The following is a 13,547-nucleotide window of genomic DNA, read 5'->3' as shown; positions in this document are numbered from 1 at the left end:
CTCCAATTTGTACATGTAAATAGAGAGTCCTCTTCACACACTAAGGTCAATTATGGCGTTCCACGGGGTTCAGTGCTAGGACCAATTCTGTTTACATTATACATACTTCCCCTAGGCAGTATCATTAGAAGACATAGTACAGGGTGGGCCATTTATATGGATACACCATAATAAAATGGGAATGGTTGGTGATATTAAAGTCCTGTTTGTGGCACTAGTATATGTGAGGGGACAAACCCCTCAAGATGGGTGGTGAGTTTCTCACCACTTATAAAATGTGTTCAATGTGCTGCCCATTGTGTTGGATTGTCAATGCAACCCTCTTCTCCCACTCTTCACAAACTGATAGCAACACCGCAGGAGAAATGCCAGCACAGGCATCCAGTATCCATAGTTTCAGGTGCTACACATCTCGTATCTTCACACCATAGACAATTGCCTTCAGATTACCCCAAAGATAAAAGTCTAAGGGGGTCAGATCTGGAGACCTTGGGGGCCATTCAACTGGTCCACGACGACCAATCGACTTTCCAGGAAACTGTTCATCTAGGAATGCTCGGACCTGGCACCCATAATGTGGTGGTGCACCATCTTGCTGGAAAAACTCAGGGAACGTGCAAGCTTCAGTGCACAAAGAGGGAAACACATCATCATGTAGCAATTTCAAATATCCAGTGGCCTTGAGGTTTCCATTGATGAAGAATGGGCCCACTATCGTTGTACCCCATATACCACACCAAACCATCACTTTTGTTGTTCCAACAGTCTTGGAGGGATCCATCCAATGTGGGTTAGTGTCAGACCAATAGCGGTGGTTTTGTTTGTTAACTTCACCATTCACATAAAAGTTTGCCTCATCACTGAACACAATCTTCTGCATGAACTGAGGGTCCTGTTCCAATTTTTGTTTTGCCCATTCTGCAAATTCTGTGCACCGATCTGGGTCATCCTCGTTAAGATGCTGCAGTAGCTGGAGTTTGTAAGGGTGCATAAGAATAAAGTTACGTTGAAACCAAGCACACCATTGTTTTTCTTGTGACATTACCAATAAGTTTGATGTGTCACATGGCCCTCTTCCTATTTAAAAAACAAAAGTTGTAACCAAGATGGCCGACTTCTAAATGGCCACCATGGTCACCACCCATCTTGACGAGTTTGCCCCCTCACATATACTAATGTGCCACAAACAGGACTTTAATATCACCAACCATTCCCATGTTATTACGGTGTATTCATATAAATGGCCCACCCTGTAATTCAAACCTCCTTTGTTGCCTGATCTTAGACTTTCTGTGCTGTGCTAGACAAGCATTCTCAGTGAAGTCAAACACCTTTTTTAAGAGTACTCTCATCTAGAATAGACTGTATGGGTCCTCTTCCCCCTTTAAAATCTGGTTCTCTGTATTTATTGATTGTAATGTGTAAAGCAGCCAGATATCCAGCCACTTATCCATTACATTCAATCACTGCTAAGGCAGATCTACAGGTCCTAGCCAATTATTTTCTGTGTTCAGATTTTAGAGTTATCAAGACTTTAATTTTATGTCTAGATCATTGGTTCTCAAACTGTGATACACGTACCACTGGTGGTACTTGGGCTCCCTGTAGTGGTAAGTGGGAAATCTAACAGAATTTTTCAGTTTAAATAATAATCCATTCTGAAGGTATCCAAAGATCACACGAGAGTTCCCGAGGCTCTTCTGGGAGCTGGCGTCAACCAGAAGACATCTCCCCAAGCGAGTCCTCTATGAAAAGCAGCCTTTCCTTATCGCCAGTGGTCGCAGCCGCTAGAGAGTGCTGGCGGGCTCGTTTCCCTGAGCCTTAAAACTGCAAGTCGGCAGACAGTGCCGCAGTGTTGACAACTTAGCGACTTTGTCGCTATATTTAGCGAGTTTTCAAACCCCCTTAGTAACTTTTTTCTAAAAAGCGACTAGCGACAAATCTGGCGACTTTTTCTGGTCTTATCGGGAGACTTATGACGACTTTTTGACGTGGAAGCAAGTATCGCTCTTACTGTCAGTTGGGCTCACAGGTGGCAGATAGTCCTCACGCAGAAGTCCACCCGAGCTGCTGTCAGAGCAGGAGATGCTCACACCTATAGGTCCAAACTGCAAATAAATCGTGCATGAGCGAAGCTCCTGCTCCTGCCCTGACTGCAATGCAGTAAGTTCTTGTTTTACTCTTACTTTTTGTTGATCACAAGGTTTAAAACGACTTAAAAATACACAAACAAACAGTAACTACACCTAGAGTGCCCATTTTGGGTCACTTTTGCCGGTCACAAGACTGGATAAAGGAAGTGGGTTGGAAATGTGACAAAAAACTAGAGAGCGAAAATTTCAGAAGAAATTTTAAGTGTGCCTATGCCGCTGCCAATGAGTGCAGTTTGCCATTCATACGGCTACAGGGAGCAAAACGCAGCAGAGCAGCTATTCTCCACCATGAACTACGGTAAAAACAAACACCGCTCGCTCCTCACAGATGACAGCTTACAGTCTTGCGTAAAGATGAAGTGACTTCGTACAGCCCCGATTTGCAGATGCTGTGCGCACAGGTTCAGGAGCAGAAGTCCCATTGTACCACGGCAGACATGGCGATGTTTGCATGAACACGCTTTGTAGCATTTCTTTATTGACCCACACAGCCCGACACACCAACACAACAGCTGAGAGTCTCTAAGCCGGAGAGGCGTGATTGCAGATGCCGCTCAGGTGGGTCCGCCTCCCCTGCAGCAGCACTGCAGACCACGCCCCGCCACACACATCAAACACGTAAAATAAATATTTATCCAGATATTTTGCAAATATTTATTTTTCCTTTTTTAGCAGCATAGTGCTTTTTGCCAAATATTTTTAAAATTCAGGTCAAGGCGCTAATCATAGTAAACTGTATTTTGATCTCTCCTATATGCAGCGCAGCATACAGAGAGACGAGAGGACGAGGCTGCAGGTACATCACAGCCAAAAAACTAATAAATAGAAATAAAAGAAGTAAGAAAATAAATATATGCTTAAGTCTCAGGGGATAAAGACAAGGCACAATTTAGAATTTACCATTTAAATTTGGAGTGGTTTAAAGTAAACAGTGTAGCAGATTGATTTTCTTGGGAGTAAAGAAATGTTTTGCATGCACCTTTTTGTTTTTTGTTATTTTTACACAGCGTTCTGATTGACTGACAATGATCTACAGTCAATTTCGTACATTATTATAAAAACTTTGGTTGAAAGATCCGATCCACATAATCATTTAATAAAAGCTAGATATTTTAAATGAGAATAAGAAAGAAAATTATTTCTTTGCGCCCCCCTTGTCCTGTAAATGCTCTACCTGGCCCCTGGCAAAGATTTTGCTAGACCCGCCCCTGCACAGTTACCAGCTGTCAGCTACCTAAAAAAGGATCCTGGTGTTATTTGTCTCTCAGAAACAGTTCATAACTTCCCTTCAACTCATTTATGTCACCTAAAAGGTAAACCTGTTTCTCCATCACCTGTTCAGCTCTGATTATTCAGTAAGGACATCTCCTGGTTTCATCTTCACGTTTCCCTCTCACTAGGATATCCAAACTGACATAATGTTCAACAGCTTTTACAGCTGTGGCTCCAGCAAACATCAGCTGATACTAGAAATGAATATCAAATAAATTCTAACAACAGCTGATCAAGCTTAAACGTGCTGCTGTTGTTTAGCGCGACATCCGCTGGTTTCCTCTTTCTGGCGCAAAGTGGGCGATAAACAAACAAGAGAGAAAAGCCGATCAGCTGATCACTGATTAGTTTCATGATTTTAGTAGCAACAGGCGAGAGAGAGGGAGAGAATGAGAGAAGAGGCAGCTGTGCAGCAAAGACAGAGTAGACAGACAGAACCTGAAAATTGTGCTGAAAAGAGCAGAAGAGGCTGAAAATTGTGCTAAAAAGAGGTGAAGCGTGCTGTATCTTTTGGTGCACATAACTTTTATACTTTTTCAGATATTAAGCTTTTTATGTCATTTTTGGCCCATTTTACTGAATGGGACAACATTATCAGTGTGATCACCAGCTTTGCTTGCTGGGCTGAGCCATGTTTTTTTTCTGTACCCTCACCAATTTCACATCAAAACATAGGTATTTTCTATGGCTTTCAGAAAATGTCACTATCATTGTTGTGGGAGTTAGAGATTTTTGGAAAATCTCCTCAGAGCAGCACAAAGTCTGAAAACTCTCCATAGAAACTCAATGGACACTTTGTTCAAAATCAGCGCTGGAATTCTCCAATGAGACACATTTTCTAATTGTCATGTCTCCTTAACGAAACGAAGTTAAGACATGAGGCTTGTGTCAATATATCTTCAGACACTCCTGACGCTCATGAGTCAACAATTTTTTTCTTACCTATTACCGTTTGGCCATGACTTACATTTGTTTGAGGGTAGGAAATTTCTGCCCGTGGTATGGCAAAATGTCCACGTTACGAAATAGATAAAATAGAAAACTGCCACTCCTCCTCCACCAAGAACCTCATCTTCAGCCAGCATCATCTCACTCAAAAGGCGATGGAAAAAGGTGCTTCGACTTACGAAAATTTTGACTTACAAAAGACCCTCTGGAACAAATTAATTTTTTAAGTCGGGGTTCCACTGTATTTGTTTTAAATTATAGTATTTGTGCTAAATGGTAGTATTTGTGACAAATCATAGTACTTCTGCTATGTTATAGTATTTCTGCTAGATAATAGTATTTCTGCTATTTTGTAGTACTTTTGATAAATAAAAATATTTATACACAGCATTCACACTGCATTTTCACAGGAAATGCAACCTTTTCTAGTTATTATTTGGTATTAAGACTACTTTTAATTAGATTTGTGCTGTGTGTTTTATTATTAATGTATTTTATGTATTTCTGTTTTATATTACTGTGAAGCACTTTGTGGTTTTTATCCTGTGAAAAGTGCTATATAAATAAATTGATTTGATTTGATTTTAGTGTGCATCAGCACCAGACTGACAGAGGGTGTGATGGAGTGACGGCAAGTCACAAGGAAAAATGAGTGCTGGTGAGGCAGTGTGTGTTGAGCACAGAAAAGGTAACCCTAGCTGGCTCCAGGTTGACTTCTTTCTGGCTAAGTCAAAGACACCTGAGCAACCAGAAGTAAAGGTAACTAGAGGCACTGGTGACAGCTGATATTGCTGGACCTCTGGAGTAGAATTCATTTGTGTTTACCAAGATCTAGAGTCATCAGAGCAAAAGACCACTAACAGGCCCATTAAATCTTAGCCGTCTAATTATTCAGATAATAAACCAAAGGCAAGCAAAAAAATAAATAAATAAAACAGCTAGACAACAAATGGACAGCAGTCAACCAGATAGCACTGTGTACCAATAACATCAGAGGCACAGAAGGATATATGAGAGATTAGGCTGACATGAGAACTTACTGATTATGTTCCACTTGTAGCACCAGCTGGAGGTCACTGGACGAGAGCAAGATCTTTCCTCTGACTGGATATTCCTCCTGTAAGGTCATGATGAAAACTGGGTTAGCTCCAGGTGCTTTGGCTTCTTTTCACTATTCAAAGCCATGCCTATTGGGTTAACTTGTGATTTTAAATCTACTATGAATTAGAGGTAGATAAAGTGCCTGAAGTTTATAGTGGTCAGTATGATTACAATAGTGCTATATGAATGAAAAAACATCTCTGATTGCTAGAACATGTTAGTAGCCTTGCCTCCAAGCATTTTGTATGGCTTGGAGGCGAGAGAGATGATTTGTCCAAGCTGGTAAACAGGGCATTACAATAATCTAAACGCGATGACACAAATGCATGAACATTTTTTCCAGTTCAGCTGAGGAGACCATATATCTCCTCAGCTGACCTGGCATTTTCTCCATCTTCTTGGAACTATAGGCCTTTGGAGTTGACACCGCAATGCATTGTGGGAGCGCGGCGCCATTTTCCGGGTCCACAATCAAAACAAACACACTGTGTTGGAACGACGAATACAAGAAAGATACTTAAAAGCAGCTCAAAAGAGAATCAACTATATAGAGACCAATTGCGTCCAGAGGTGAAGCGGCAGTACTTGCAGAAAATGTGGACCAGTATGAAATACGGCCATGGAGTAGAAACCCTGAAGACCAACCGCTATTGGCATAGCCTGACATATTTCGTACCTTGTCTGTGGAGTCAGCGTGTACAAGTCGTCATTCAAACAAAGGTAAGTCAGCTTGAGTACTGCGAGTGAAATGCATTTGATTTTCCCCCGAACATTCAAATTAGTGCAGCATAAATTCACTCATGAGGGGGAAATTACAGTGAGAACATGTGGAGGCTCTGTTAGATGGAAAACATAGTGAGTTCTGTGCATTGATGTAACATTGTCCTGGAGGATTTAATTTTTCTTTATGGTTAAAGAAATGGCAATGATTTATTCATATTTATTATAAATAATTCTAATTATACATCTTGCTTCCATGTTTGTATCCTGTGTCACAAAAATACATTTTATTTTAGTTTTATACATTGATTAATGACCTGCAGAATCTCCTTATCATATTAAGTGATTCATAATTGTCACTTTATGCTTTCGCCATCTTGAAAGTGATTACATCCTTGCATTACATACTTTAGGTTCATTTTCTGCAGGCAGGTTTCTGAGAGATAACAGGCATATTTACACTATAACATGCAGCGTTCTATAGATGGACACATAAAGAAATGAAAAATTACATGTATGTGCTAACTTTCTAAACACTTTGTTACAGTTATGATAAAGTAGATAAAACACATTTGTGTCGGCCTTGGCTCATAGTTCTTGTCTTTAAATGAACTTTGCGTGTGTTTCAGGTCCTGCACTCCCACTTTTGGCGGCGAAGAAAAACTCATGGCTCAAAGTGGTCTAACTCAAAAAATGATCTTTATTTTACATTTCCGGAAAAGGAGACTAAGCACACAGAGACACCAGCTCAAGTCTAAAGCAGCAGCAGACAGCTTGATTGTTATATACTTTCTCTAGACGTCACGCACACTTTAAGTTTCAATCAAACACTCTGCTTAGTTTCACTTTCTGTCTGCACCTCATATGCTCTGCAAAAGCATGCAGTTTCCTGTCAGCCTGCGACCTAGTTCTTTGTCACCTCTGGGCCTGGTTTATAAAGGCCTATACATAAAACAATATAACCAGCAAATAAGCATTAAGAATATATATTAAATACATGACAACTTTCAAAGACTGAATGAACCAGCATTGCAGTCATGGGTCACTGTGAGCACCACAGGGAAGGTTGAAGCCGCCCACTGCAGCTGTATGGCCGGAGTCGCGGAGACCTGCACCCACGTCACTGTTCTTCTGTTTAATGTAGAAGCAACAGTGCGGATCCGTGGCACAAGGACTGTTACAGATGAACATGCATACTGGGTTTTGCTGGGTAATATGACCAGAGGTTGGCCATAATACTTCTCCTCTTCAGCTGCCCAAAAAAGGCTCTTGATCAAAACATAAACAGACCATCCATATTGAAAGGTAAAAGGAGCCGTCCTCAAAACAGAAAAATCCCACCTGCTACTGTGGAGGAGTTGTCACTGCTACTGGATACTTTGCTGGAACACGGTAAAGCTGTGGGTCGTGGGAATGACCAATAATGTTTTATCTAGGGGTCTAGATTTATGCCTGAAGTGCACTGCCGTGTAAATAATTTGCATTTACCAAATATGTCCCGACTGAGTACCACTGTTCAAAAGTGGAATAAAGAAACAAACTAATTTTTGCCTCTTTTTTAAAAAAAATTAAAACCACTTTATAGAACATCACATCAGTAACAGTGTAGAATCCATGTCATTTATAGTTTACAAATGACAAAATGTTTACACAAAATCATGACAGTGTTTACATGATGTCACCCACTACCAGCACTTTATTTACTGTATCTTTTGAAAAAATACCACCATTTATACAGCAAAAGACTTAAGAATATTTAACAGGAGCAAGTTTCATTTTCCCCTGGTTTTACTACCACACTGTTCACCAAACGCAGCAAACCTTCACCATCTTATCCAGGAGGGTCACCTCTTCACCCTCACATGAAGAAGTAATCTGATTGGCATGGTGGTATGTTTGAAGCAGGTCCCTTGTGTAGCGCTGGAACCCAGTCACAATGTCATCCTTGTCATAGGCTGGTTTGCTGCAATAATGCCAAATAATTAGCAACTCTATAAATAGAGGGTAGTTCTGCAAAATCACTCATTAGGATGTTTGTTCTAATTTGCTGTGACCTCAGAGTGCATTGAAAATAAAACTAATAGGCTATAAAGAGTGATATGAACATAGTTAGAACTTACCGGAATGAAAATGTCTGGAGCACACCACCAGATATTTGGAGATAGAAGAGAACTGGATATCAACTCGTCTCACAGCTGCTATCCAGACTAGACGCCTTCGTTTGGTAACATCGATACACGAGCTGCCTCATGTTGCTTCCAGGTTGGGAAAGAGTGAAAAGATAAACCATTTTCAAGCTTATTCTCTTGCCGGTCATGCGATCGAACTGTGCAGCCAATACAGCAAATACGAACCATGGCTGTTGTGTGTGCCTTCGCTCTTTTTTCGCTTGCACTTTGGACCCGGAAAATGGCACATCAGGCCAAAATCCTTTCCACGCCCACCCCCGTGACATCACGCTCCAAAGCCCTAAATATACTTAGATAAGTTAATTGATTAATCCAAATTGCCCACAGGTGTGAATGTGGGAGTAAATGCGAGCACAAATGGTTGTCAGCCTCTGTGTGTTGGCCCCACGACAGGCTGGCGACCTGTCCAGGATGGTACCCCGCCTCTCACTCTATGACAGCTGGGATAGGCTCCAGCGCCCCCTCTGACCCTGAAAAGGATAAGCGGAAGCGAATGGATGGATGGATAAAATTCCAACTATAGTCGGGGAGGGGAATCTGAACACCTCACTCAGGAGTAAACTAGACCCTGTGTCACTATATTCTCTTGCTAAACAACTTAAATATTAATGCTCAAACATTAATAAGGGGGATTTCCAAGGACGATGGGTTCACACCAGGGACGTATGACTGATGAGAAAGAGTTTGGTAGGCTTTTGTGTGGCTACTAAAAACATGCGGTGGAGGACATTTAACTGGAAATGTGTCATTAGGAATTTTATCACTCCACATGTGAGGAGTAAACTGCTTCAAATGCAACAGACCTGCTATGTCTTGGAATATGTCATTTACATAGATCTCACCTGTACCCACATCTTCTATGTTAGCATTGGCCACTCGTTAGTATGCTGGTTACGTGAGCCTGACTTATAATTTCATGCATAATTTTATTGTTCACTTGGGTTTCCCCTTTGCATAATCATGAGCATTACAGTTTTTCCTAATTGTTTACACACATTTTCCAAAAGCATATTGTCAGAATTCAACACAAATCAAAAAACACACACACAATGGGCAAAACCCTTCAATTCACCTGCAAAATAAAGTCATCATATTGACTTACTGTAAGCCTTTTTATGTTCAGTGTAACACTTACTACAGACAGTACATAGGCCTACATGAGTGCATTGTAAAAGATTACAGAATGTTTGTATACAAAACTCACAAATACATGGTACCAAATATATTTTTACTGTATTCTCCCACAAAAACAATGTACAGTGTTCATCCCAACCAAAACAAAGTTGCGCATACCATCAGTGTTGGCCAAGTTACTTTGAAAAGTAATTAATTCTAGTTACTAGTTACTTCTTCAAAAAAAGTAACTGAGTTAGTAACTGAGTTACAAGATTCTAAAAGTAATTAATTACTTGAAAAGTAATTAATTACTTGAAAAGTAATTAATTACTTAAAAAGTAACTATTGCGTTACTTTGAAGAAAACGTTTAACCCTCTGGGGTCCAGGGTATAATTGGCCATTTTTAACTACTTTTGATGTTTCCTCCACATTTCACCTTTAAAAACTATTTCCTTTGCCTTGTTTGGTATCATCCTTTTCAGCACAACCTCACGTGTCTGAATTTACAGTCATGTTTTCATTTTGATATACTGTATTAACGCAATTGATCTAAAATCAGACAAAAAACATAAAATCAGAGTGGAAAAGGTTATATTTTTTACTGTAACAACCACAAACATGTTTAATGAATCATATTTCATAACTTAAAATGCAAATATAAATTGTCAATTTTAAAATCCTATGCACAAGTTTTGCAAACAACAAAGTTATTTGCATCCATTTACCTTTTACCTTGATTTTTTAAATAACCATTTCAAACTATTTACAGAACAATCAGCTGTTCTTCAATAAGATGCCACACAAATTATTTGCGCCACTCCAAAAAATTTATTTCTGTCCACTATAAAGGAGACATCACAGCCTGATACCTGCAGGTCTGACAGCAGCAGGTGTATCACTCCTGTTTCTACCTGGAGACAGCATTCGCCTCATTGTTCTGACACACAACACAAAACTATTCACAACACTACACACTAACTACACAAGACAACACATTAACTACACACTCAAACACGCTAAACGTCACAAATCTCTCACATCGCAAAACTTGCTCTCCTTCTTTTTCTGCTCTCTCCCTCCGTCACTCCTAAAACTTCCCCTGTTTTGTTTTTTTTTACTCATAAGCAGAGAGTGCTCGCTGCGCTGTCCTAGACAGTAAACGTGTTAGTCCAATAATCACACAACTGGTATGTTAACTCCAACTTTAATGGTTGCCTTCTTTCGTTCCTTCACACAAGAAAAAACTGACACTCCAAAAACTCCTACTTCCCCTTCCCGCCTGCGTGTAGCCATGCCCCCCTTCACCGGACACTTGCGCAGTGGGACAGATACATCTTAACATCTTCCCTTTTTCTTTTAAGGAAAGGAAAACAGATTAGAACAATTTTTTTTTCTTTTTGAACAATATAACATAAACATAATTTAACATTCCAAACTAGTGTTTAAAAGAAACATTTTTATGAGTGTTAATTTTTTATTTTTTGTCATTAGTCCTTTCAGCTTTCTAGCTGCCATTCCCCTTCTCTCAGGGCTCTTAGCAGTCCAAGTGCTGATATCCCCACTTTTGTCAGGCTGCTCTTTGGTAGATGTCCATATGATGTGCCGAATAGTCCCTGTGTGCATAAGTTCTTTGATGCTACTGATGTCGAGCCGAAGCACTCATGCCAGCACTGTCTAGCACAACACCTGGAGCTCAGTTTTGCCCCCTGAGCTCCAGGTGTTGTGCTAGACAGTGATCATGATTACCGTCCTTGGGAGCGTGCGCAGCTGCTTAAAGCTGTAGAGTCCAGATTACTTACGTAGTCAGCTACTTCCGTACAACCGATATAAGATGCGGTAAGTTGAACACAGCTTCAACCGTCTGTTTGTTTAAAAATTAGTAATGGACCGCATTTTCTTGTTAGTAACTGTAACGGCGTTGTAACGATAGGAATTGTAATTAGTTAGATTACCCGTTAGTGAAAAAAGTAACGGCATTACTTGTAACTTACTTGTACTCGTTATTTGTACTCCCATCACTGCATACCGTGGTCTGCATATACAACAGAGGAACCTACTGCATAGAGTTACAGTAAAAAAAAAACAAAAAAAAAAACAACTTTGCTGCATCCTCTCTTCTCTTTCAGTCTGCCAGAGCACCTCATCCACATCACAATCAACATGCTTGTAATGCAATATGCTTCCCACCCCAGTTACCTATAGCTGCATGTTATGATCCAGGTCATTGTTGCCGTGTGGTGCTGTTACTTGCCACACCATGCGGGGGGCATTGTTTGTACTCTGTGATGTCTGTTATGTAAGTTTCCAGGTGGAGGCTGACCATTGGTGGAAGAGGGAATGAGGCCAGCTACAAATTGGGACCTGACTGGGCCGCCAGCCCCTCCTACTACTTCCTGTTTCCAGTGAGTTTGGGGCCCTTCGTGGCGTGTGACAGAGCTGGGCTGCAGTAAAAACAGTTTAGAGAGTCGTATCTGGACATGGTAGCTGTAGGGGTGGGAAGCCGTTTCTTTTACAACCTTTTTCTCCTGTTTCGGGTAGGGAGACAGGTTAGAGCAGGGGTGCCCAATCCCGGTCCTCGAGAGCTACTATCCTGCAGCTTTTAGATGCATCCCTACTCCAACACAGCTGAATCAAATGGTTTGATCTCTTCAGCATGCCATCATGTTTGGCAAAGGCCTCATAACAAGCCATTCATTTGATTCAGGTGTGTGGGAACAAGGATGCATCTAAAAGCTGCAGGACGGTAGCTCTTGAGGACCGGGATTGGGCACCCCTGGGTTAGAGGTTTGTATTTTCTTTTGGGGTTGATTCACTATAGGTAAGTTAGTTCTGATTCATTTCCAGTGTGTTTTGTTTGTTGTTTTGGCCATGCCCGCCCTGACGCTCGCTACCTGTCAAGTTAATAAAACGACTAGTCATTGTAAAACTGTCGCTGTGTGATTTACTTCTTTTTATTATTTTTCTTGTGTTGCACTCCAGCGCCCCCAGGCCGGTGTGTAAAATGCACAAAGGGTACAATTGCCAGTACGTTGGTGAGGGATTTGGCCAGGGACATTGACCAGTTATGTTCCTGCCTCTCCACCTCCTTTTTGCCAGATTGAACCCTACTTCATCTATGGAAAATATATTCATGGGGCTTTTCTATGTAATCCATAGATTTTCTATGTAATACACTCTCTATAAAAATAAGTGTGTGTAAGTGATGCAGAAAGAGACTTGTGAAATAGTGTATTTACAGTATATGCACTCCAGATATATGTGCATTACAGTATAGTCTACAGTACTGCAAGAGTACCATCTGTAACAATCTAGAATACAAACAGTAGGCCTACGGACATAGAATTGTACTCAAAGAGTCGCTGCTGAAAGTATGTGTAGGTTACACTTGCACATACTGATATTGTAGATCTTTAACTCTTGCAGTTTCGTTCAAAGGGGTTGAACACACCATTAGAAACGTGTTTTCAATTGTGAGTTGCTGTGTGTAAAGATGACAGCTGTGTTGAAGTTGTGTTCACGTTTTGCTGCCAGCGTTTACAGTTTTGCAACATTCCTACCTCTTACTCAATGTGTACTACCACTGATGACATTGCTTCTTATATTTTATTTATTTTATATATATATAACTTTTTTTGGTTTGTTTATTTTAAAGGATTTTTAATGTAAAAATCTACACGCAGCTAATGAAGAGATGCCATACTGTGTTTTGTTGTTCTTGTAACAGTGACGGATCTATTCTATTTATTTCTAAGAGGTGTGGACTAAATACAGCTGATGCTAATAAGAGTAGGACAAACTGTAAATTAACAATTTTTTTACAATAATTTTTTCCTCCTTGGTTGGCATCAAGGTACCATCAGGCCAAACAGAGATTGAGTACAGCAAGTCACTGAAAACCGTTTCCAAACTACCAATTTCAGGCAAACAAGATGAGCAGATGAGTTTAAAACTTTAGTGGCTTCATTCTCCCACCTGAATGTGTATCTTTTAGTATGTTTGTGTCCATCTGAAACAGTAAAGGTTGTGGAGGTTGAAACAATGTGTCGG

At 40.5% G+C, this 13,547-nt stretch overlaps 1 protein-coding gene across 1 annotated transcript in view; it reads right to left on the bottom strand.

The window, feature by feature from the left end:
* The window catches only part of adam19a (ADAM metallopeptidase domain 19a), an 89,299-nt gene that overhangs the window by 61,590 nt on the left and 14,162 nt on the right, over nucleotides 1-13,547 (bottom strand). Inside the window, exon 3 of the mRNA XM_082511053.1 lies at nucleotides 5,414-5,490. Within this exon, the coding sequence (XP_082367179.1) occupies nucleotides 5,414-5,490 (77 nt within the window). The remainder of the gene's footprint in view (nucleotides 1-5,413; nucleotides 5,491-13,547) is intronic.

The sequence above is a fragment of the Aulonocara stuartgranti genome (assembly GCF_965226115.1).
Source record: "Aulonocara stuartgranti genome assembly, chromosome: 3".
NCBI classification, from domain to species: domain Eukaryota; kingdom Metazoa; phylum Chordata; class Actinopteri; order Cichliformes; family Cichlidae; genus Aulonocara; species Aulonocara stuartgranti.
Note: the sequence above shows the minus strand (reverse complement) of the source record. Positions and strands in the feature narration are given on the sequence as shown.